At 35.8% G+C, this 25060-nt stretch overlaps 1 protein-coding gene across 1 annotated transcript in view; it reads right to left on the reverse strand.

Annotated features, from left to right (window-relative positions):
* CUNH8orf34 (chromosome unknown C8orf34 homolog) overlaps window positions 1-25060 on the reverse strand; it is a 149888-nt gene that overhangs the window by 95062 nt on the left and 29766 nt on the right. The window contains exons 4-6 of the mRNA XM_066180355.1: window positions 20669-20797; window positions 6534-6562; window positions 263-432 (exon numbers count right to left, since the gene is read on the reverse strand). Of these exons, the coding sequence (XP_066036452.1) occupies window positions 263-432; window positions 6534-6562; window positions 20669-20797 (328 nt within the window). The remainder of the gene's footprint in view (window positions 1-262; window positions 433-6533; window positions 6563-20668; window positions 20798-25060) is intronic.

Below are 25060 nucleotides of genomic sequence, written 5' to 3' on the forward strand. Positions count from 1 at the left end.
GGACCCCAACCATGTCAAAATACACTTAGCTTTTCACATGGGAATAAATCCATAGGTTTGCAAATGGGTATTAAGTTAATCATACAGAAAAGCATGAAAAGAAAAAGTCACATATTAATGACTTCTATTTATTCTGCATGTGCCCGCACTATGGCATGGGAATTCAAAAGCCCTGCACTCTGCCCTCAGAAATGGAATTTTTGTAACAAAGACAGCTCTGTTTCACAAAATGTAAAGTTTCTAGGCCAGATCAAAAACCCACCTTCCTCCAGGACTGCTGCTATCCTCACTGTCCCACTGCTCATTTTTATTTCTTGGTATTGGTGGCTGCAGCATCTCAGCAGCCAGAGGGTCTGCATCATTCTCTTCACGGCCAATCCATTCTCCAATCACACGAGGTCTGAGAAGGGGAGTGTTAAAACCTGCTGTGTCCTGAAGAGAAATAAAAAAGAAACAATGTACTGTTTGTTCTCAATCATAGATTTAAACAGAGAAAGAAAAGAAAAAAAATAAAAAAGTACAAAACCAATACATTGCATTATCATTTCAGAGGGCTACAAAATACCCAGAAACAATGATGGACTAATGAAAAGTTCCCGATTAACAAAATTCCAAGAAATAATTGTGTACCCTGCTGCCCTGATACTTCAAATCACTAATTTATTTTTTTATTGCAACCGTAGAAAATCACCTTTTTTTAAATAAATGCACAACTCTTAAAACCTTCAGTGTATCTGTTCTGCTAAGCAATACCATTTGTATAAAAAACCTCAACCAAAAAAAGTTGTAGATTAAGAGAATCACTCTTATTTGCATTATGAATTAATGCAAAACTAATAAATACATCTGCATTTTGCATTTTAAAAATAACCCTGCTAGGCTTTACATAATGTATCTTTCTACTCTGAAAATGGAATAAACATTTGAATAAAAAGCATTTCTGAAACTATTTTTAACCACTTACTGGAGGACAATAAACTGGACAGGATTAGAAGAAGCAAGCAAAATGTAACTGACATATTCAAAACACTAACAATAACTTGCACCATCATATTAGGGCTTTAGATTAAAGAAACAAGTTGTCCTTAAATTGAATGAAAAAGCATTCTGATGTAGTGACTATCTCTGTTTTCAATTTTACTAGATAGGCTGTAGATAAAGGGTCATGTACAACACCATAGTCAAACTAAAAAACACACGTGTATACCGGAAAAAAAAAAAAGATATAAAATTAAGGGGTAGGAATAATTATTTTTCTTTAATTAAACGGTTTATAGGCTACTAAAGACATTTCAAACACAGTGTGCCTAATCAGGAGAGATATACTCCTATCCTTTAACGAGTGAAAATTATAGGAAAGCAAATCCTTGGCTGTTACCTAACTTAATGCCTCAATAAATATTCCTGCCATAAAAGAACGCTTTCCAAACAAAAAGCATCTGGAAAAGGTACAGCACACTGACAACACAGTCTAGAAACCGTATTTTCTCTCCTTTCTAAAAACAAACCACTTTTGAAATCTCCTCCTAATTGAAACATACAGTAAAAGCAGTTTGAAGTAGAGGCTGTTACTGAAATGAAAGTAACAAACAAACAAAAAAAAACAAGAAAAAAAAAAAAAAGGGCTGCCAAGCGTTTTCAGTATGAATATATTTACCCTCCTCTGCCTAGATGCTGCAATTTTGCTGAGCACAAGAGCCTCTATTTTGAGAGTCAAATGTAACCCAGGCCCTGGATCTGACTCACTCACCCTTGTTCTTTTGTTTTGCTTCCTGCAATGTGCCTGTGAATGCTTTACTATGCTCCACTTCCCATACCTCTGTCCAGATTTGCCTATCACTTGACCAACACCCTTTGTATTCTGCAAGGACTATTGAAAATTGAATCCATGGCTTCAGATGGTTTAGGATACTTAACCACTGGCATTGGGGTTTTTTATGCACTTACAAATATAAGTTTTGTGCATCTATTTGGAGCTGTGGCATAGTCAGCTAATGCAGACAAGATGACAGTCACCTCTGGACACTTGACAAGTGTAACTTGTCACAGGGGTGGCAATTCTTGTGGACTCAGAAATATTATTTCACTGCCCATAATGCTTTCATTACACAAGGTGCTTACATTAGTTTAAGTATTAGCCATCTGGCCCCTTCTGAAGTTTATTCCTGTTATTCTAGCTATTTTATCTCTTCTCTTTCTCCCTAGGATAATTTCTAATAATTAATAAAAATTGTTCCTGGAACTAGTTAGTTAGAACAACTTGCACTGTCAATCTTGCTAAAACCTTTCAGTCCTTTTCAGTCCTTAAATGAAAATGCATAGCACCTAAAAATTTGCTCATAACTTTTTCCTGACACCACACACTGCAAAATCAACATATGAATAAGTAAAACATGAATTCTGTGACTGTTCTTCCTATGCTAATTTCTTTCATAGGCATTTTAGGGGTAAAGTAGTATTTTCATACTCCACTTGACAGAAATTTAATTTACATTACATAGTCATGCTTGGCCTGCCTTTATCACCTTGCTTTCCTTTTTGAATTGTTAGATTTGTACACTATGGTTTCAGTGACCTAATTGATTGTCCTCCTTTGAACTATATAAGTAGCCTCAGTGAAAACACCAAATGGAACCAGAGACAGCTCTACACAGAACACCAGGATGTTTATTTGTTTATTTCTATTTCAAAAGCTGCAAAATATTGAGATGAAGTATTCTGTTCTCGAACAAGATTTTATAGTTTTGGTTGGTTTTTTCATATTAACTTTAGAATCTTAATTGATTTCAAACTTATATTCACCCATAGATAACAGAAGAGATTGACAGTGACATCAGTGTGCACAGAAATATTTTCAGCATAGGTAGGTACTTAAATCTGCACTAAAACGAAGAGGACTATTTCACAGTGCAGTACAGATGTCATCCACTTATCTACATCAGTGGCTACCAATTTGACACACTCAAGCTACCTTTATGTGGAGAAAAGGAAAAGAAGGGAAAGACTGACAGACAGCTGATTCTCCTCTTCAGGCTGAGCTATGTGGTTGCTGGATGCAACCTCTACCCAAGAGCTCAACATTTGTGTATCCATTTATTTATGCATCACTTTAAAAGCTCAGTATTCCTATTTTCTGATATGGATTTTGAGGGAATCTCCATAGTGATAAATACTTTGGGATGAGAATAAATGTGTTTATTTTTATGACTTAAGAATAATTGTTTCCTCTATTCTATTAATTGTAACTTGTTTTCATTTTTGAATACTACATATAAAAAGAAACTATGCCCTAGACAGCATAGATTTTTTTTTTTTTTTTAATATTGAGGGTCAAAAGCTACTATTAATTTTTAGATCTTCACTCGAGTCTAACTCTGGATGTCAAATACTTAAGTGTCTCCCATTATTAGTGTTTCAAGTCTCTGAAAGATATCATTGGGAATTCCAGACAAATGTCACAATGTAATGACAGGTCTTACTCTTCACTGTTTTTGTCTAGTTTTTTTCAGCCTAAAACTCTGTGAATATCAAAAAAAAGGTGAACATCCTAGCTCTTCCTTGTTTACACTGAATCCTTCATATTATGCATGGAAGATTCCTAAAATCCTTCAATAGTTTCTGTTCAGTGGCAATGAGGGTGATTCAGTTCACAAATTTGTATTATATTAACTCTGCATTTTAGTTTTAAAATATGTGACTGACAAGGCATCCCTTCTTATTTTCTTTCCCTACACAATGTACTTGCAGTGCCAGTTTCTGACTTTTCAGTAGCTCCCATGGCCTAGCGACACAGGCTGAATGATCAAGAGAGACAGAACACCAAGCTCTGCAAGCCTGAAGCAAATGAAAAAAGAAGGCAATCTCTACAGTAAATCTATTTTAATTGCAGTAATTTTAGGATTTTTTTGGCTTTTTTTGCAAGGTTACCAGTGAACTCAGAAATTTTAGATTATGTTGAACTGAAAGATTCTATATTGACTGAAAGACTGACCTTGTGTGCCTGTATTTTCTCTATCCCTGTCCTGGACAAAAGCTCTAATTACTGAAAAAAAAACTAATATTAGCAGATATTTGACAAGAACCCATTTAAATGAAACACTCTTTCACAAAAGTGATTCAGAGCAAACTGGTTTTCCAAATCCAAATGCTCAAGTAACTAAGCAACTAACTAATTAACTGGATTACTTGGAGGAGGAGTTACATCAACCAACAATGCTTATTAAGTACTCCCCTGCAACTAGAGGTTACTGAAGCCAGAGAGAATTTTTTTTGTTTGTATTAAAAAGACAATAAGAGACAAAAATGAAGAAACATGCACATGCATTCTCTGTTTTCTCTAGGTTCATAATCCAAACCACAGATAAAACATTATAATTATGGCCTCTGTCATAGTCTTAGTTCCCCAAAATACTCCTTTTCATCAGGAAAATGAAGCAAGGTAGAGCATACAGTAGAGTTTTATATGTCTCTCATAATATCTATGAGATGCTGATGTTTTAACAGAATCCAGTGCCAAGTTTGGCCATGCTGTTCTAGACCCAAGACATGCACCTGGTGAGTTAAATTGTTAATCCAAACTACAGATTAATGTAACTTCAAAAATTATTCAGTGCTGCCACAGTTTAGATAAGGAAGCTCTAGTATCAGCATGTATGAAAAATTAAAACTTGACTACATATATATGTGAAAAATAAACATCACCTGTGAACACATTCAGGTGAAATAGAACCAAATTCTCTTTAATGTTAAAACAGCTATTATCAGGTTGTCTTTAGGTAATTTTGGCCCAAGACAATACATGTAGAAACAAGTCACAGGAACATATCAGGAATTAGCTTGGGTAAGGGATCATTCCTAGGAGGCAGGATTTCACAGAATGGTCCTGGCCATGCTTATATTCTCAACACAGACTAGACTTTACATTAATTTAAAATTCTTAAAGGATCAAACAAGAAAAAGAAGTGAAGTTCACTAAAGATCATGGAGATAAAAAATCACTTTTCTCCAAATTTATGCTGAAAGCCTGTTGAGCAGTACTGCACAAACGATGCATGCTAAAGAGTTTAATTGTTTAGGGTTTTATTTATTGTACAAATAGCTTTTGACTTCAAGAACATTCAATCTATTAATTGAATGTATATAACCTACTTCCAAATTTTATTTTAAAAAGCCTTCCACCCTCCAGTTTTAAATTATAAAAAATAAAGTATATAGTAAAAAAAACCTCTGACTCTGCACTCAAGCTGGATCCTGTGGAAATTCCCCAATTATGTTCTCCATCTCAGTTTTCAGAACAAATTTAAAAACTAAATTTAAAAAATAACTAAATTTAAAAAACATTAATGTTTTTGAAAAATAAGATATCATAATTTAAAGAAAACCAAACCAACCAGAAATTATCTGCTAAAATAGATACGTAAAAAGTATGGGATACTAGGCTCTAGCTTAAATTGTCTTTTTTCTCCCTCAAAGAGTATCTTATGGGGTTTTTTCAACAACAAAAATGTAAGAAATTGAGTTCTTCGTAAGTACTCTTAAATGGGAGGGCTCTAATGGAAGGGCTTTCTAATTGTGTTTACCATCACTTCTGAGCCCAGTTATGGAAAGAGTGGGAAGACTTAGGCCATAGTTTGGAAATGGCAGCCCAGATGCACCTGACTGCACGGTAACATTTATCAGTCTTACCTAACTCGCCTTCCTTGTAGAACACGGTATTTTACATGCACTTGTGTCAGAAGGATTTGTGTCCTCATTTTACCAGTATAAACGGAAGGTTTTGGTTTTTTTTTTAAAGTGTTCTATATTAGGATTATTCCTGTGTGTTATATACCTTTTGAACTCATTTTCCTGACAGCAATGGTTTCTGACACCAAGAACACAATGCAAGTTTCTTGGCACTAGAAGCAGACTGCTGCTCACTGCTGAGAATAGAGAAGAAAAATTGGTTCCGTTTCCACAAGTACTTAAACCTAGCTTGATTGCTCTTTCAGTGTAGAATTTATTAATCTAGAACTAAAATTCATGTTAACTGTGTAAGGTATCAAAAATGGCCAGAACAGAAGAGACCATTTTTGCATGCAGCAAGGAGGTGAAGACTGATCTCTATGCCTTGTGCATTCCTGAGTAAAACTGGGCAGTAAAAATAATTTCTAAATATTCTCACAAATCATATCTGGGAATGCAGAATTCAATTTCATAAATAAAAGGTATTCAAGGCTAAACGTTTCCAAAAGTACACAAAGTAATCCGACAGACTATATTAAGCAAAGATGAGTGCCAAGATCAAAAGTATTTCCACGGTCTCATTAAGAGCCTCTTAAACTCAGTGGCTTTTTTTTTCCCTACTTGACAGCCCATCCTTGCCAATATCTTAATGTATCCACATATACTGTACTTACTCATATAGCTTTCCATATCCAAACTTCCTCTGACCCCAAGAGAACAGACACAAGAATGCCAGGACAGTGGCATGTGCCTTATCATAAACATCTGTTTCTTTGTACTGTTCATTACACATCTTTTATTAGTCTTACCTTATCGAGTTCATCAGAAATAGCAATGCCTGAAAACAAAACAGATTAAAAAAATTTTTTTGAAAAATGCTTTTTCTACATGTCTTTTACTATGGTAAGTAAAAGTAACATTTAATCTGAAAATTATACATACTGTTCTCTGCACGCTGCTGTACCATACAATATATCATATTTCGTTCCATCAGTGAAATTGCCTGGAAACAATACACTCTTCACTTACCTCAGCTGCAATATTATCAAAATGACTTTTCAAAAAAACTGTGAAAAGGAAAATGGCAGATGTGCCAGTAAAGTGACAACAAATTTAAGCATACTTCTACCTGCTTTCAAAAATAAATCAGCAATATCAGATTTACCAATGAACACATTATTATGCAAATCTCACCCTGACCAGCATGCATAACACATTAGGCTGCAATTACAGGGCAATATGGACATTTCTCTTCTCTCTTTCTTCACAATACAAAGTGGAAATGATCCTATAAAACCAGGTGGCACTTCAGAGAATAAAGTAAAATTTCTCAATACAGTCCAAAATCTTTCCTAAATCCTCTGAACAAGAACTTGTATATTTGCTCATGTTTTCTGCAGATGCCTGCTCAAGGCTTCCCTATGCTTGCTTCCATCTTATCATGTTTCAATTATTTCTATTCTGTAGGATATTAAATATGCAAAGTTGGTCTCAGAATTTTTAACTTTTTACAGACATCAGTATATCACAAGGAGTGCTCAAGTCATCATGTATATAATGCTACCATGTTGAAAATTCAGATAGATTGGAAGCAAGCAACTCCTAGATTCTTATGAGATTTGATAAGAAACATTACCAGATGAGAACTTCAAAAACCAAAGAAAAACTTCTCCTGGTTGTGAAAAAAAGTGAATATTTTCTCTCCTATACATAGGAAGAACACACACTAAAAAGTTGCTTTCTAACTCATATCATGTTATCAACACACCTTATTTGATGAAACGCAAGAGATGATATTGCAAAATATGTATTATCTGCTGAGTAGAGAGTTTCTAAAATCACACTAAAGAGTGCAGCATTTAAAGCTAATATATAAGGATATACATATATAAGTCTATATTATTTGTATACCATAACCACATGAATTCTTTGGAGTTTTTTACTGTCATTTTCATTATTAACTCTGGCTAATTCTCAGTTTAGGTGAATTCCTTACAGCAATTTTTGTTTTTAAAGGAACAAAGTTCTAAGAGAACTGCAATTATAATTTAAAGACCTCATCAACACATAAGAAATATGACAGGAGTTAAATGAATATTTACAGTAATTCAATAGTACTAAAGTGAATTAAATTGAAAAAGATCAGTTTTGACTAACCCTTCCATCCCTCACTGCAATTAACCAGTTTTAAATAAATTCAGACTATTATTTAGCCCAGACACAACACTAATGCCCACAGAGTACAATAACCAGGTTGCACCAACCAGACTTTAAGGTGTTATGAATTTCTTCAATCCCAAATGGACATCTTCTAGAAAGAAGACAATTGCACTCTAGAAGGTAGTAAAAACCTAATTCAAGCTTCTTTTCACCTCATCTTTGAAAACCTGGCTACCATCAACCAGCTCTCCATCACATGGATGCACTTTGTATAACCAAGGTCAATCCATTCTACAACCACATATACTCTCTAAAGAGTCAAAATACTTTTTCTCAGCCATTTTCCATAGTGTTAATTTAGTTCATTTGGTTTAGATACAGGCTTAATTCCTCCTATTGAAGATTGGTATCCTCTTCTTCTGCTTTCATATATTCCTGTGAACGGGTATTTGTAACTTGGGAGTGGACAGAAGGGCAATTTTAGCTTCTGTTGACCTACTCCTTGAAGATATTATGGTAAACGAAAATCTAAAAGGCAAATCTGTCATTTCCAAAAATCTGTTCCAAAAAACGCCAAATGTTTTTTTACTAACCACGTGCCTATGCTGTCTATGAAAGATCAGTACTAAAAGTACAAAGTAGCAAATGAAAAAACAGTATGCATTACTATATGTCTCACTCAAAAAGCTCTACAAACCTCTCTGATTAAATTGCATATAAGACAAAGTTTTTAAACATCCATAATCTGAATGAGTGTGCTTTTAGTAAAATGCTTCGTGTAAGTCCTATTGCTCCCTAGAACTTGCTCTGGATTTAGAGAAGAGACTGAACTGAGTAATTGAATTGACCAGAATGCATCAAATTTCTTCTTTCTAAATTTGAAACAGTAGAAAGACACTAAAATGAAGTGTATTTTTTAGACAAGCATGTAGAGAATTAGCAGCTTCTGAGGATATGTTGCCAAAATAAAATTTTAAAAATTTAGAAACTTTTGATCTTTTCAATCACAGAAATAAACCTGCAAATTTTTTAACCTCTCCCTCTAATGTGGAATCAAGAGAAAAGAAAAAAGTATTCTGGGGAAGAAACGTTTTAGGAAGTTTGTTACAGCAATCTTAGCATGGTGATTCCTCTGGGGGTGGTACTTACAATATCAGTCACACAGACCTTTTTGTTACGTCTTGAGTCTCATTAATATTAACAGTACTCTTTTAGTCACTGATAACACAACTCCATTAACAGAGACTAAGATAAACAACCCCAAAAAACGTTCAGTGTAAGAACACTGATTTCATTCCAAGACACTACTGGAGCACTGTTAGTGTGTGCCCAACTCTTAACAATTTTCTTTGCAATTGCCAAACTCACAGAATGTCTTGGCTGACTTTGAGAGGAGAGGAATTTGCACCCTGTGTGCAGTACACAGAAAATCCCAACAGAAACATCATTTTTTAGGTGCAGACATTAGGTGAAATAATACTACTCCAGTTTTCACAAAATAACTCCTCAAAAAATTAATATTCTTGCATATTTGCCATAACATCCAAAAAAATCCCCCAAAACCCAAATAAAACCCCAAAAGACAACTGAAGAAACCTTAATTCCAAATCCTGAGAACACAACTAGAGATAGTCACCATGATTGTACAGGAGTATTTAGGATTCTGTTAATTTCTTAACCCCCAGCAGACCCATGACTTTTCAGTAGTCAAAGAAGTTACTGTCAGTTACTTTATTTTCAAATAACACACAGACAATTTAAAATAGCTGAATTTATATAAAGACATGGTAACAATGGTTGCTATCTGTGGTTCATGTAATTGCAAGTATCCAGACATCAGCATTTTTCCAAAAGAAAATCCTTTTGTCACTTCTTTGTATAGGTGACAAAAAGTAATTGATTATGCTCTCTGCACTTTCTATAATTGTTTTCATTTATCTTTTATGTATTCTAAATAGGAAAACAGCATTATAAAATCACAGAATACGAGAGGCAAAGGGAAAGCCCATTCCATGGAACTACTAAATGGAAACAACATTGAAGTTTTAAGCAAAACACTCATGGGTATACCCAAAATGTCCATACACTAAAAACTTTTAATCTGACAATTTAGTCACTTCTTCAAATTGTAACCTTTTCCATCCAAACTTAATCCTAATCACAAAAAAAGTCCTAACACCAGAAAAACTGACACATGTAGTTTATTCAACCTTAAACCCTATGGCTTTGTTAGAATAAAAGTTACTGTGAACAACTGAGTTCCCCCTGCTTAGAGCATTTAAAGCCTGACTCTGCATAATGACGAATGTAGAGAATGGAAGTTAAAAAGCTGCACCATCATTGCCCTGCTGCAAGACACCGAGCAGCAGGTAAGAAGGGGACTGCTAAAACTGCCCTCCTGCCTTTGTTGAGAGAGGTCTTCTGATGTCAAAGGCAAATCCTTCAGAAATAAAGGAGTATGCTTTACTTTTTCTCTTATAGCAGCTGTTTCTCAGACAACATTTGCCATAGTTTTATATCATAATGTTATTGACCACTACACAAAAGACCAACCACCCTTACTAACCATTCCAACTAAAGGCGTAAGAAGTTTGATTCCCACCATCAGCGAGGCTGATGGACAAGGTTTAATGTGGTAATTATTCAGGTAGCTAGCTGCTGATTTCATCTCTTCAAAAAAATCCTCTCTTTTACAAGTAATTACTGGTGCTGAAATCTGATCAGGCATCACAAGTATCCAACCCATTCAGCTGTCTGGTGAATTAAGCAGACAAAATCAGGGCACTTGTTTCTACTTTAGGATGTAACAACCCTCTGTGTTGTGAGGGTGCTGGACAATGAAATAATTGGTACAAACATGTTTCCACAGTCCTTCAGAAATACTCCACAGCCACAACTACTGCCATCTCTGATAAGCAACAAATCTAGAGAGAGGCTGTTGATGCTAGTACAGCCTCTCTCAACTGGAACACTCATTCTGTCACGAGCTTGGTTTTTGAAGAGGACTGGAAGTACAATGTACTATCTCATTGCAAGAAAGGTTTGGCATGCTATGATTAAATGAAATATATCTAAGAAACAATGTAATAACAATGTAATTTACTAATACTTATTATACTTTAATTACTATTATCATGTCTACTTTAGGCAGTATGCCTAAAAAGGGTATCTCATGCTGTATAAGCCATCTACCTTAGAGATTTTTTATATTTAAAATACTAAATACTGTTGTTTGTCATGCCTCTTAAAATTAGCATGGATTATTAAAACCATTCTTTACATGGCTATCTTAGATTTCTGTTCCCAGTCTTCTATCCCTATGACAATCTGCAGCAGCACATGATAAGTATGGAGAAATAAAGATGTAGATCGATACAGCATTACCGCACCTTCTTTGATGCATAAGCCACCTCTCAAAACCTTTGCATTATATTTTAATAAAATGAAATCCTTCTGAGTCTAGAATGAGTATCTTCCACAGTACGGGTTTTCTGCTTAGGACATTCTGCTTTGTTTCTAGCTTACCAAGAAATGAACTTTCTTTTTAAAGAAAACTAAACATTGTTAACAATAATTCCACGAGTCTTTAAAATGCCTAGCTTTTGCATATGCACTTCTCAGCAGAAGAGTTATATTTATCCAATACCTAATGTCTCCACTCAGTGATACTATTTCTCTTTGAAAAGTGATTTTTAGACATAGATGTTCTCAATTCAACATGATAAAATTAATTTTCAAAACAGAAGGCACCACACAAGTTCAGGTCTTTTTGAAAAAGAGAAACTGACGTCATCTACATGGACTTGTGCAGGGCATTTGACACTGGCCTGCACATTCTATGAAATGTCAACATCCTTGACTCCAATCTGGAGAGACACGGCTTCAATGGGTGGATCATTCAGAGGGTTATTGCTGGATGGCCACACTCCAAAGAACTGTGGTCAATAACTCAGTGTCAAAGTGGAAACCAGTGGTGAGTGGGCATTCCTCAGGGGATGGTATTGGGATGCATGCTGCTTATTATCATCGGTAGTAACATGGACAGTGGGGTCAAGTGCACCCTCAGCATGCCTGTTGATGACACCAAGCTGTGTGGTGCAGCTGACACGCTGGAAGGAAGAGAGATGCCATCCAGTGGGACCGTGGCAGGCCTGAGAGGTGGGGTGGCTGTGCCAACCTCATGGAAGTCCAACAAGGCCAAATATAAGGTCCTACACCTGGATCAGAGCATTCCTAAGCAGAAGTATGGGCTGGGCAGAGAATGGATTGAGAGCAGCCTTGGGTAGAAGGACTTCTGAGTGTTGGTAAACAAGAAGCTTGACATTACTCTGCAATGTGCACCTGCAGCCCAGAAAGCCAACCACACCCTGGGCTGCATCAAGAGCCGTGTGACCAGCAGGTCGAGGGAGGTGACTCTCCACCTGTACTTCACTCCAGTGAGACCCCACCTGGAGGGTGTCCAGCTCTGGAGGCCCCCCCAAAAAGAAGGGCATAGACCTGCTGAAGCAAGTCCAGAGGAGAGTCAGGAAAGTACTCAGAGGGCTGGAGCACCTTCCCTATGAAGACAGCCTGAGAGAGTTGGGGCTGTTCAGCCTGGAGAAGAGAAGGCTCTGGGGAGACCTTAGGGCACCTTCCAGTACCCATAAAGGGGCCGCAGAGGGACTTTTTACAGCAAGAAGCTCCAGAGGGACTTTTTACAAGGGCATAGAGTGACAGGAACAAGGCCTAACAGCTTCAAACTGAAAGAGGCTATGTTTAGATCAGCTATTAGGAAGAAATTCTTTACTGTAAGGGGGATGAAACACTGGAACAGATTGCCCAGAGAAGTTGTGGATATCCTATCCCTGGAAGCGTTCCCAGGTTATGTAGGGCCAGGATCAACTTGATTGAGCGAAAGCTCATGAAAAGGGGTGGAACTAAATGATCTTTAAGGTCCCTTCCAACTCAAACCATTCTATGATTCTGTGAAATGTCAAGGCATAAAATGCCTTACTGCTGCATTATTCCTGATCAGCTTTACAGTAGCTTAAAATCTGGCAATATTTTCATATGATATACACACCTGAAATTACAGATCTGTTGTTCTGGTAAGAATGAAAGTTTTGGACCTTTAGAGATATCTACCACTTTTGCATTTATTTATGGTCCTTAAATAATTACAGGAAGAAATAACACAAAATAAAAATTTGTTAAGGAGCTTTTTTAAGACTTGCATTTTTCTAAAGGCACAATGTACACCTGAGAAGACTTACATGCACCCAATCATAAGAAAATAAAATGCTACTACTTTAATGTATGCCAGACTACCATTATTTAACTCAATATTCAAGGAAATATTTATGCATTTTCCTAAACTTCCAGAAGATGGCCACAGAGCTCCCAATAGCCAGTTTTCCTACCAGCCAAACAAAGCTTCCTGGATTTGACACATGGCTTTTGACATTCAAAGTTTAGACATACTAAGACAACCCGAACGCAACTCTGACTAACTTGACAAAATTCACTCTCAGGATCAGTCTAGGCCAGGGAACTTCTGGGTGGCTGGACTGTCAACCTCATAGTGCATATCACAGGTTCTGTAACAAATTCCAGGACAGAAACAGCATTCTTATTCTACCATTATTAATCCTGCATCTTTGAGCACAAACACAGAAATATTGTATTATGAATCAACTGTCCAGCAGTTCATTGCCCCAATGCATTCTCCAACTCCAAATTCTCAGGGGAAGCGTATGTTCTTCTTACTGGTGGGACAGGACATCTTAGATATACTTGCATTTCTCATGACAAAACCTTGTGCCATACTGCAGCAGGCAGCACTGTATGTTCTAGTCCTTGCACCTGTATGAACCATATATTGAAAACAAGGAAAACTGAAACTATTTCACAAGATTCTTGGATTATAAAGGACATTAAATGGCTTCACCAAACTAAGCATTCCTCCCCCAGAAAAAGTACACGACAACCTTTAAATCTCATTCATTTCTGTGTAGGATTTTTAAAATATGTTTGTCTTTGACTGTCATAATAGATATTCTCATAATATTGCTTTACCTACAGAGAGTCATTTTACCACTTTCAAAATTAGACATATTTCCTCCAGTAGTAACTCAGAGATTTTCTGTGAAGGCATCTTGAAATGAAACCTCAGAGTTTTTACCAGTGAGGGGTGTATGTCCTCACATTATTAAGCAACTTTAAACATCTGTACTGGTATCCATCCTCAACAAGGATCATATTCCTCCCAGCACTTGGCCATATTAAAACAAGAGAAACTGTCATCTTCAAGGCACCACACATCAACATAGGAGCACAATATACATCTTATAGTCACCACCTAGAAAACATGGATTTAATCCCTCCTCCTCATATTGGCCTTTAAAAAGATAAAAATAATTAATCTCTAGAAAAATAATCTCTGCTTTAGACTTGCAGAATATCTATATCCAAATTTCTGAGCAGCTCCAATGGAGAATACAGGTTTCAGGATTAGGTTTAGTGACTAATGAATTATGCAAAGACAGAGAAATAAAATGCAAAGTACCCAACAAACAGTATGTCCCAGAAACTCTCCTAGGCCAAGGTCATCTCAGAAGAGAATCAAAACTGCAGAACTCTTTAGGGGAAGGTGTACACTGCAATAGGGGGGTTAAGATGGGCAGCCCACAGCACTCAGTAGCCAAGGACAGAGTCACAGTTCACATTCTGCTGCCCTACAAATGCCAACCCCCTTGTACTAAGAACCAGAAAGTTCCATATCCAAGATGACAGTCACACAGATCCCAGTTCGGCAATAGTATTAAAGAAACTTTTAGCAAGCCAAATAAATACTAAAGAAAAGGACAAAGTAACTCAAAAAGAGACTCTAGTCCTGAAACTTAGAGGAGGTAGGATCAAAATGGGAAATACCTCCACAAAGGTGATTAAAACATCTCCAGGAAACAGATACAGCAGTGATCTCCTGGCCATACAAGCCCCAGTTTATAATTGAAGAGTAATATATATATGCTCGTATTGTTCCTCTTTCAACCTCAGAAAAATTATTTTGTATTATTACCCATACATCATACTAAAAGCAAGTGGATTTTATGAGCAAAGGCAGTATCAGATAACAGCTGTAGTACTGAGATAAAATTATCTTCCTTAAAGGTTTGATTGAGCTTATCTAAAAATATTGACCTCAAAATAAATCACAAGCATTGATCTCACATAAGTACAACATGATTTTAAAGTTCAGACTGAAGAGAAGAAGGGATAAATCCTCTACATGATGACTAGTCTTGTGGTTCAGTTAGAACACATTTAGGGCTTGATGATCAACTGATAACAGGGGAGTCATCTCTATAGACCCTAGGTCAATTTCATATCATCAACTATATACAATTGAAAAAAAATACTAACATGATACATCCTAAAACAATGCCCCTCATAAGGCAATTAACAGAAGTGTAGTTATGTGTCCTGAAGATGTGCATATATCATCATGACCACCATTGGAAATGTCTGGCTTCAATGAATGCCAGTGGTATTCAACACAAGTTCATTTTCCATAACTGGAATGTAAGTCATTAATAGTTTCCTACAGTGTAGAAGCTTCTAAATGAAATCTCATTCTAATGTGTTTGTCAGAGACTACTAAATACATTCAAGTAGTTCATAATGTATATATAAAGCTTCTCACATCCCACATACTCGCAGGTTCATCCACAAAACTGAGGACACGATTTTAGCAGTTTGTTAACATACTGTGATTTTGTTTAGAACTTGTTCTACCGTTCTAGTTATGAGATTTTTACTCTTGTTGCTTATCTTCTTCCCTGTAAAATATAAACAGAACATACCCTTTTACGTTTTACTATTTTATATCTTTCTTAAAGAGGTAAGATCATGCTTGCCTTTCTTAACATAATTATAAACAACATCAACTGATTTTAACATTATGATAAATAACTGTTCGAGATACTCTGGAGGGACTTGGAGATCTTTCATTCTTGAACGTGTTGAAGAGCCTTGACACCTGGCTCTAGGTGAGCCTGCTTGAGCAGTAGTGATGGACCAGATGCCTTCTGGAAGTAGGTCCCTTCCAACCTCAATCATTCTGTGATTCTGTAATTCGTTATGATTTCCAGCAACACCTCCTACTAGATGAAAACCATGGTTTTCTTGTTTACCGATTACTCTCCTTCAAAACTAAGAAACAAAAGAGGATTTTTCTCCTGTTGGTTATACATAGATACCATGGTTTCTGGAATTCCCTGAAACTGAGTCAGACTAATCATCGAATAGTTTTGGTTAATGTTATTACCATTTTTTGACCTTAGAATGTCAACTGAATTCAAAGCATGATAAATTTGATTCTTTCCCTTTGATCTGAAGGGTACACTTGGCCTGAACAAGCATACAAACACTACACTAACAAAATGTCAGTTATCATCGCTAAAAGGCTATTTATGATTAAGAAAGAGTACCTATCTCACAGCAGAAGATATTTTTTCATCAAATGCAGTCACCAGCACCTTCAATATGCACATATTTTCAATATGCACCCTAATCCTTAACTGTTTGTATAACAGATGCAAAGTTGTTCATTAAGTATGCAGACTTTCCACCTAATTGCAGCATAATCTCACTGATTTAGTCCTCAATTTTCTCCGACTCAAAACTCTCATAATTCACTGTTTTCTATATCTTATTATCTATTTTTCCATCCTCAGAAAATGGAGGAAGGACAAAGGCATATTCATTAGCAAGATCCTTAGCTATACAGATTCTAATTCTATTTACAGGCAAACGGGACAAAAGGTGAAATACAAGAGCATACTTCTGAAACAGGATGGAACTTTTCTTCCCTATGATCTGCACAGGAAGAAGGATGACAGCAATAAAGGTAGGAGACCTTGCAACAAAAGAAAATTAAACATGTACAAGGGAAATGCAGTATATTCCTGTAAGCTGCTTTATAAAACAAAATCTTCCCTAAATAGATGACTAGATAGTTCAAATCCAGTTCAGTGACATACAGCTGATGGGAGAAGCAAACAAAATCCAGCTCTCCCATGTGGGTAAGCCTCTGAAAAATAGAATACTTAAATCAGCAAGCTCCACCACACTTGGACTCTAATTACAAAAATAATCTTCTCCAGACTCTCAAAACTCCTAAGATACTTCTAACTCTGAGTGTGAAGTCACTTGTTGGTTTCTCGGACCTACTGAAGCACAGAATTACTCACTCTTGATGGGGGTTGGGAGAAAGGGTCCAAATAAAATCAAGTTCAGTTTTAATCACTAGGACTCAATATAGAGACCAGACATCTAAGTGCCCGAGTCTCACCTTCCAAATCTTACAGGCAGTTCTAATTTGCATGAAGCGCACAAGTTTGTCTCAAAGCAGGTATCTAGACTGCATAGTAAATGAAGCAATAGAAACTAGAATTTAGGCTATGTCAACTGTCTAACAGGCAACAAAGTCATGGAAACTCACTAAAAGATCCAAAGCTTATCTTTAAAATGTAAATGAATTCCAGGACTTGATGGAAAATTTATTTCACTTCAAACATTTGATTGCATGCGTCACTCTTCGCTGTTAAAATACTGAACGAAAAAAGAGAGGGTGCTGTAAAAAGCCATTAATAGTACATTTTGATCATTTGTGTACTCAGCTGTTGAGACCAGTCTGTCCCACACCACTTCAAAATAAGATTAGTATCAAATGCAGCATTAAACTCATGGCATGGTTGTAGAAACAGAAGCACTAACTAGCCTGCCCAAAACAAGCATCAGGAGAGGTAGATGTGGGATCTTGTGGTGGCTTTTTTAAAATTCACCACATGGGATGTTTGTTTGGGTACAGCATAGAATGAGTTTCATGCAGCTTACCCTTTTTAAGACCTAGACCTTCTATTCATTGAAGCTCCCTAAGATATTTCCTATGTGCAATCTACATTCTATCTCTGCAAGAACAATAAAATCCATTTATTTTCAAAATTCTACCTTTTCTCTATTTACAAAATTTTCACATTTTTCATTTTGATTTTTTAATATCATGCTGACATGTAAGAAATAATAGCAAATATTTTTTTATTTATTGAAATGAAGTGAAAATCAGAAGTACAGAACCTGGAAACAAGAACATACAGCTTAGAATTAATCTGATGCAAGTGCTTTAATGATACAAACAAAAAAAAAAGGTTAAAGTGCAGAGTAACTAACAACTATAAAAGAACATAAAAAGCCGTAAGAAAAGATATTATAAATACACTAGAAAAGTAGAAAAGTAGAACAAATTAAAATACAGAACTATTACATCAAAGAGAAGGAAAGCAGATAAGAGATGATACAAAGAATTCCCCAGTGTTCAATAATATCCCTGCTTCAGTCTTTACCAAAAACAATCAACTGCAGCCAGATGCTTAACACTAGTGGTTTTACGAGGAAAAACTGCAAGCCAGAAAAGGGAAGCTGAAAAATATGCTGGTGGTTTAGATACATTCAAGTTAGCAGATTCCTGTGAAATTCACCCTAGAGCATTTAACCAACTAACTGAAGAAACTTCTAATCTATTAGCAACTTTCTTTAAGGAACAGAGAGGACAGAAAGAGCAAATACATACCTTTGAAAAAGAAAAAGGGAAGATGTGGGGAACTACTAACCACCAAGCCTAAATCAAACATCCAGAATCCTAGACAAAACTGTTAAATAAATAATGTATCAACATCTAACGGAATAGAAAGGCGATAAGAACAAGCTGACATGAATTTATCAAGAATGAATTGCATCAAATTACTCTAATTGCATTCTCAACTGGGAGACTTGCCTAATGGGTAAGAGGAAGAAGCAGATGCAAAATACTCCAGCTACAATACTCTGTTTACTATCCCAGATGATAATTCAGTAAAAAAAAATTAAAGAATTACAATCTACATTAAAACACTGCAAGGTAGAAAAACATCTGGTGGGAAAAAATACACTTACTGAGTAGCTTTCAAGGGCTGGTTGTCAGATCTGAAATGGGATCATGAAGAGGCCTGACAATATTTCCATTAATGATCTGGATGAAGAAATAGAGAGCACATTTATGAAACTGAACTTATTATCAGGCTGCGAGTGATTTAAAGCACTCTGGGGGATGAGATTCAAGTTCCGTATTATCTTGACAAACCACCAGAAAGCATCACGTAATAGCAAGAAACAATGAAGAATGCTCCATTTGTGAAATAAGTATGAGAAACAGACTCCAACAATGGTGACCAGGTACATTCACCCAGTCCAAGTGTAGGACCCAGAAGAGCTGCAGAATTTTACAGTTCAGGAAGAAAACTGTGGGGCAAGGAAAGGTACAGAATGCTGCAGTATCTATTTTAGGTATAAGGAAGTATAGGTATAGTTCTAGGTAGAAGTGGAAACTTCACGATATTCTGAAGGAAAGACAAAGATGTAGGATTGAAGAGTAATGGATTTAGACATTAGTTATTGAACTCTTATATCTGATTGGTTTGTTTCTCCAGAGAGTGAATCAATAACCCTTTCTGAAATTCAAAATAATTGTTTCTGTATCTGTGCATAGCCTCCCTACAAGTCTCTAAAGGAGGAAAGCTTGAAACCTACACTGACTTTCATCACAGTTAGGCAATAGTTAGGCTGCAAATCAGAGATGCTGATCAGAGTTGGTTTAGCTCCTCACAGGCAGATAGACCAATTTACTAGAAAAGTATTTCAAAAAAGCTCTTTAACTATACTACTATAATACAAGTTTGAAAATTTCTCAGAGTATAATTGTGGTGATCAACCTAGAACATTCGGAAAAGTGTCATTTGGGAAAACTAGTTTTGGGTATTTGGCACTATTTGGAAAAATGCTGAATCTCAAAATTCCTTGCAAAACAAATCTTCCATTCCTCATCCAGCGCTGTCTCTGACCTCACTATCTGTAAATTCTGCAGTGAATCAAGAACTGCTAGGAATAAAATTTAATGAGAGAAGAAATAAACATTTCTCACACACACGACCTCACAGATCATGCCACACCTAGTTTTCATTTGGCATGGCAAAGACTACTTTTTTTCATTTGGCATGGCAAAAACTACTTGTTATCATTTTATACTTTAAAAGTTGTTAGCAGTATTTGCTCTCACAAATGTATTTCAGAATTCTCTTCTACAGGAACGAAAGCAAAAAGGGGAAAAAAAAAAGAGCAGGTATTCCTGATCATATCCAGTAAGCCTCAGAGTTGTTCATTACATGAGCATTTAAGGGATAATACATGGGGTTTATTATGAAATTACTGTATTTCATGTTTCTGAGTATTTCTTTGAGATGCTTTAAAATATTTTAATTTCTTTTGAAAACTAGAAGGTCAAAGAAATCAAGGATAAAAAATAGCTAAATGTTTTTCAGTAACAGGTCTGAACTCCATCAATGAGGTTAAAGTTTTACAAAGGTTAATCCCATTTAACTACCGCACAAAGGAGCAATCTCCTTGCTGCATGTTCCCACCATTTTCATTAAACCAGCCTCTTGTGTTGATCTCTTTATGAGCTAATTCAACTCACTAAACTGGTAGAAAACTGATGTAAAGAAAAAAAAAAAAGAGTGGTGCAGGGGTCGTAGTTTCCAGGAGAGCCCCTGAATTACCTCACACAATCTGGAAACCTTATCAACAGGAGTCTAACTGCTGATGTCAGTGACCTTGGTCTTCACTGAATAGAAGACCACCTTCCTGATATACACTTCCAAATTACAATTCAGGCTTCATGGTTACATTAAAAAACTAAAATCAATCAACTTACTGCGAGACAGATTCTCAAGGGCTTTTCCAAGCTTTTTGCTCTCTTGAAGAATATGATTTAGTTCATCAAAATCATGGTTCTCCGGTTTTGTCTTCCAATCCCATTTAGGATGCTCTATTGACCTTGGCACTAAATATACACAGATATATAGATGAAGTTTAGATTTGGTAGTTCAGATTCCTACAGTAGAAAAAAATCTGCAAGTTTACAAGCTCAAGTATCTTGGGTGGAAATTACTTAACTATCCTTCTACTTTAACTGCTGGAAATATTTTCTTTGGTCAATGTGAAGTAAAAACATCTATGAACAAATGCATACTTGAATTATTCTTGCAACTGAATTAATTGGTAAACTGGATAATTAACATTCATAATTGAAAATAATAAAACTAAAACAATAAAAATGTATTTAAACTATTGCACATGATGGTATTTTATTTACAACAACATAGAATTCTGTGGCCTAGAGGTCAATAAGAAAAAATGTCTAAACAAAAATGAGTAACTGGTACTTTTGGCTTTACTAATTATTTTATCAAGGAGAAAAAAAAAATTAGATACAGCTTTTAAAACAACTTTTTTGTTTTTCAAAAACCGTAAAGTGTAGATAACACAGTTCATAAAAAACAGTGAAACAAAGTAAGTCCTTATCATTCACATCGTGCAGCCTCTAATCTTCATTCACTACTTAAACAAACTCAGCCTTTGGGAAGCACAGACCTGAGCTTACAATCTGCTGCTCATTGTCTATTACCAAAGCCTTTGATTTTGAAATAGCAGTATCTCAACTGCTGAGCTAAGTTTACCTAAAACCAAGAGGAGTGTCTGAGATATGTAGGACGCACAATGAACAGAGCTTCACTGAAGAATGTGAACATTTTGAACAATTTGTAGAAATGAAAACAAAAACAATTCTGTTTCTGGAACCGCAGTTTAACATGTTCTTTTTGCCAGTGTTCAGAAGTGAGCTGCTGTTTTTGTCATGAAACGTAACTTTTGGGTTGTCTCCAAACACAGCATTACCATGCTGTGTGAAGATAATGATGTCTAGTCCAATCTTTCCACCAGAAAGGACTAGTTGCATATTTACCAACCGTCATTTACCAGTTTCTGATCACTCACTTAAAAATAGCTTCAATGAAAACCCTAAAATATCCAATCTTTCCTGACTAACTTCCAAATTTTTGTTTACTATTTTGAAAGCTGTCGACTAATCTATGCTTGTAAACATCATTTTCACTACATGCTCAGAAGGTAACTTAGAGACTCCTACAGATTGTGCTAAAAAGGTGGTAACTTCAATAATTCATGATAATTTGAACTTCACAGTGCTTTTAGATGGAATGGGGAAATCACGCTCAGACATCAAGTCTGGTAGCTATTTCAAAATGTGTTAAATAACTTGGTATTGAAATTTGCCATAATGCTGACTTTCCTCTGTGTGAATAGACAATCTGCTCCACTTTGGATCAACTTCAACTTTCTCTTGTGGAGAATAGTCACCTTTTCCAGGTAAAGAAATGGGAAAAAGTTATGTTGAAGTCCTTCCTTTACAAATAACATGATTCTACCTCCTGTAGACATAAATCAATTCATCTTCAAAACAGACATCTATAGAGAGTCTTAAAACCCAGAGTATATCCTGATCTGTAACACCCACTCAGGAACCTGGCTGTTAGGAAAGTTAATATAGTAGACTGCAATTACAGACATTTTCAAAGACAGAAGACAAAAGAGACATTTAAAAAGACCTACAGAGATAAGAATAGAAGGAAAGGGACACAAGAACCTTTAATAAGGAGAAGGGACGAAGGGAGCAAGTTGGAGAGTCAGAGAGTCTTGCTCTGCTTTGTGTTCAAAAAAGGCAGGTAATGTATTTCCTCCTCAGGACAATGGAAATAATGAGCTATAGTATGCCCAGTAAATACATATAGGCTTTAAGGTATTAGAGTATGAGTAGTCTCTACTCATGAGATGAGCAGCCTGTAATTTTTGTTGATACTTATAAATTTCAAATGCTATTTTATAATTCCCTGGTTTAAGAACTCCTAAGTCAGTTAAAAGTTACGTAAATTCTTGTGTAACAAAAATTGACTCCATTCACAGACCATAGCATATACAAATTAAACAGTACAACTTCAGCATTTCTCATATTTTTTTTTTCTTATTTACAGAAAAAAAAATGTTCCGCCTCGTATTTTTTCAAAACAATTACTAACTGTAAATATAGATTTTTAATAAAGTAGCAAAGAAATTCTAGTAAGAGTTCTCTCTATTTTCACCCACCTTTGTTTTACATTGAGATCAGATGCTCCTTTTGAGGCCTTTTGCAGTCATCTTACCATCACCCTTCTGTGTGCCAACACCATATTCTACAGCATCACTCATTAGCAGTACGACAGACTTTTTTTTCTATGTTTATGCTGAACTTACCACACCAAAAAAATCTCAGAGTATCACCAGAATACAAACAGGCAACAATTTAATATACTAAAACCACACAAAAAGATGACCAAACCTTGGAGCTTCCAGGTTGCAGAAAATTTCCACAAGCTAGAATTTGATATCATACCAGTTTGAAACAAAACACATTTTTCAAAATAAAAAAGGATTTTTGAGACAGTGTACACTTTTGAAGCAAAATTTGTCATGGGACAGAAGCTGGATGAAACAAATATAAGTTCTACTTGACAGCTGTGGAGCTTCCAGAATAAGCAACTGCCAAGTATATGGACCAACTCACATCAGGAAAAAAGTAAGTCTCGAGATTTTTGTTCTTGAAAAATAAGGACACTTGCTCAAGAGAGTGACCTGTGACCTGGTTGCTAATTTCAGAGAAATGTCTCACAAATACAGGAAGCTTGGACTGGAGGTCACTAGATAGATAGTGGTAAATCAGTCAAAACCATGGTGGAAATTTGCTTTGCATGCTGGTGTACAATCAGCTGTGTTTTAGTGAACCATTTTGTACTTCAGTGAAAAGATACCAAAATAGTTATGCTGTCATGAATTATTTCTATGTTTCAATACAATTTGTTTCAACAATGATTTGTCTCATTCTGAAGAATCAAAACAGAGGGGGAAGTTAAACAGAATTAGAACTGACTGAAATTTTTATTACTTCTAGAGAAGAGACAGTTCTTCCTCCTTAGCTAGTCTTTCAAATAATGAATGGTTACTAAAACATCTATTTACTAGCATCATATGGCACGTGTCTGTTCTTTCAAGTTCATTTTCTTCTTGCTAACAGATTTTTTAAAATTATAAACTTTTATCTTCTCAGCTGTAGGATCAACAAGCACTGGTAATTTTCAAATGAATGGCTTTGTTGGAAGCATTCAGAACTCTACAAACACCATACGACCCTTCTTAGGAATCTTTTCAAATACATGATCCTCTTCTATGTATGCATGAAGTCTGTCATTAATTGTGGACGTATCACTGCACACTTAGCAAAATCCTTTCATTATACTCTGACCATCATCTTTCTTTATAACGGTCACTCATTCCAAAAAATCTTATCAGTAATTTCACATTACCCACCTCAACCTCATCTCTGTTATTTGGGAGATTTATATATTATATAAAACTTCCTCTTGAAATTATTTGCGTACAATTCAGAAGATTTATTACATCTACATTGTAGCGTTTGTTCTGAAAGATGTAAAGCTTCCCTTCATGGAGCTGAGATTTCACCATCTCATCCTAGGAGACTGGACAGACACACTTGCCAGTACTTCGATTTTCTGGTGGTGTACCCTGGCCATAAATGCACATTAGATTAATTCACAAAAGTCTTATGAATTCTGCCACAAATCAGCACACCTTTATTTTTCTATTGGGTGACGGTACAAGATCAGTACTGGTTTTATCTACCCATAAAAGTCTATCCAATGCATGATCTGCAGACAGAATCAGACCAGCTGCTCATTAAATTCAACATTTCATTAACACATTGTATGACCATCATACATCTCAAACAACAAAAATATGTGTAATATATTTGAGTGTAAAATTACTCATGCATTTAAATCCTGTACTAACATTCTGATTGGAGTTCCTTGACAATAAATCCAAACTGGTTTACATAGTATCTGGGTATTAAAAGGCTAAAAGAATGATGGTCTACAGTCCTAGACTGACTGAGTACAACTAGAAGCACACAACATTGTATTTGCATATGGGATGTGGTGAGAATGCCAAAATGAAGCAGTATGAAAGGATCATCTGTGATCTGATTTAATATGGAAGTGGTGAAGAGATCAACATACTTTGCCTAAAGGTAGCCAGCTGGTAGGTAGCTAGGGAAATGAAAAGTCTGTTTTACAAACTAGTTTGAAACTTCCAAATTTGTTTTTCTTCAGATACAGAATGTGAGCATTTGAACATTTAA

Source organism: Chamaea fasciata, unplaced genomic scaffold (assembly GCF_029207755.1).
Source record: "Chamaea fasciata isolate MVZ Bird 193981 ecotype frontalis unplaced genomic scaffold, bChaFas1.0.hap1 SCAF_1, whole genome shotgun sequence".
Classification (NCBI taxonomy): domain Eukaryota; kingdom Metazoa; phylum Chordata; class Aves; order Passeriformes; family Sylviidae; genus Chamaea; species Chamaea fasciata.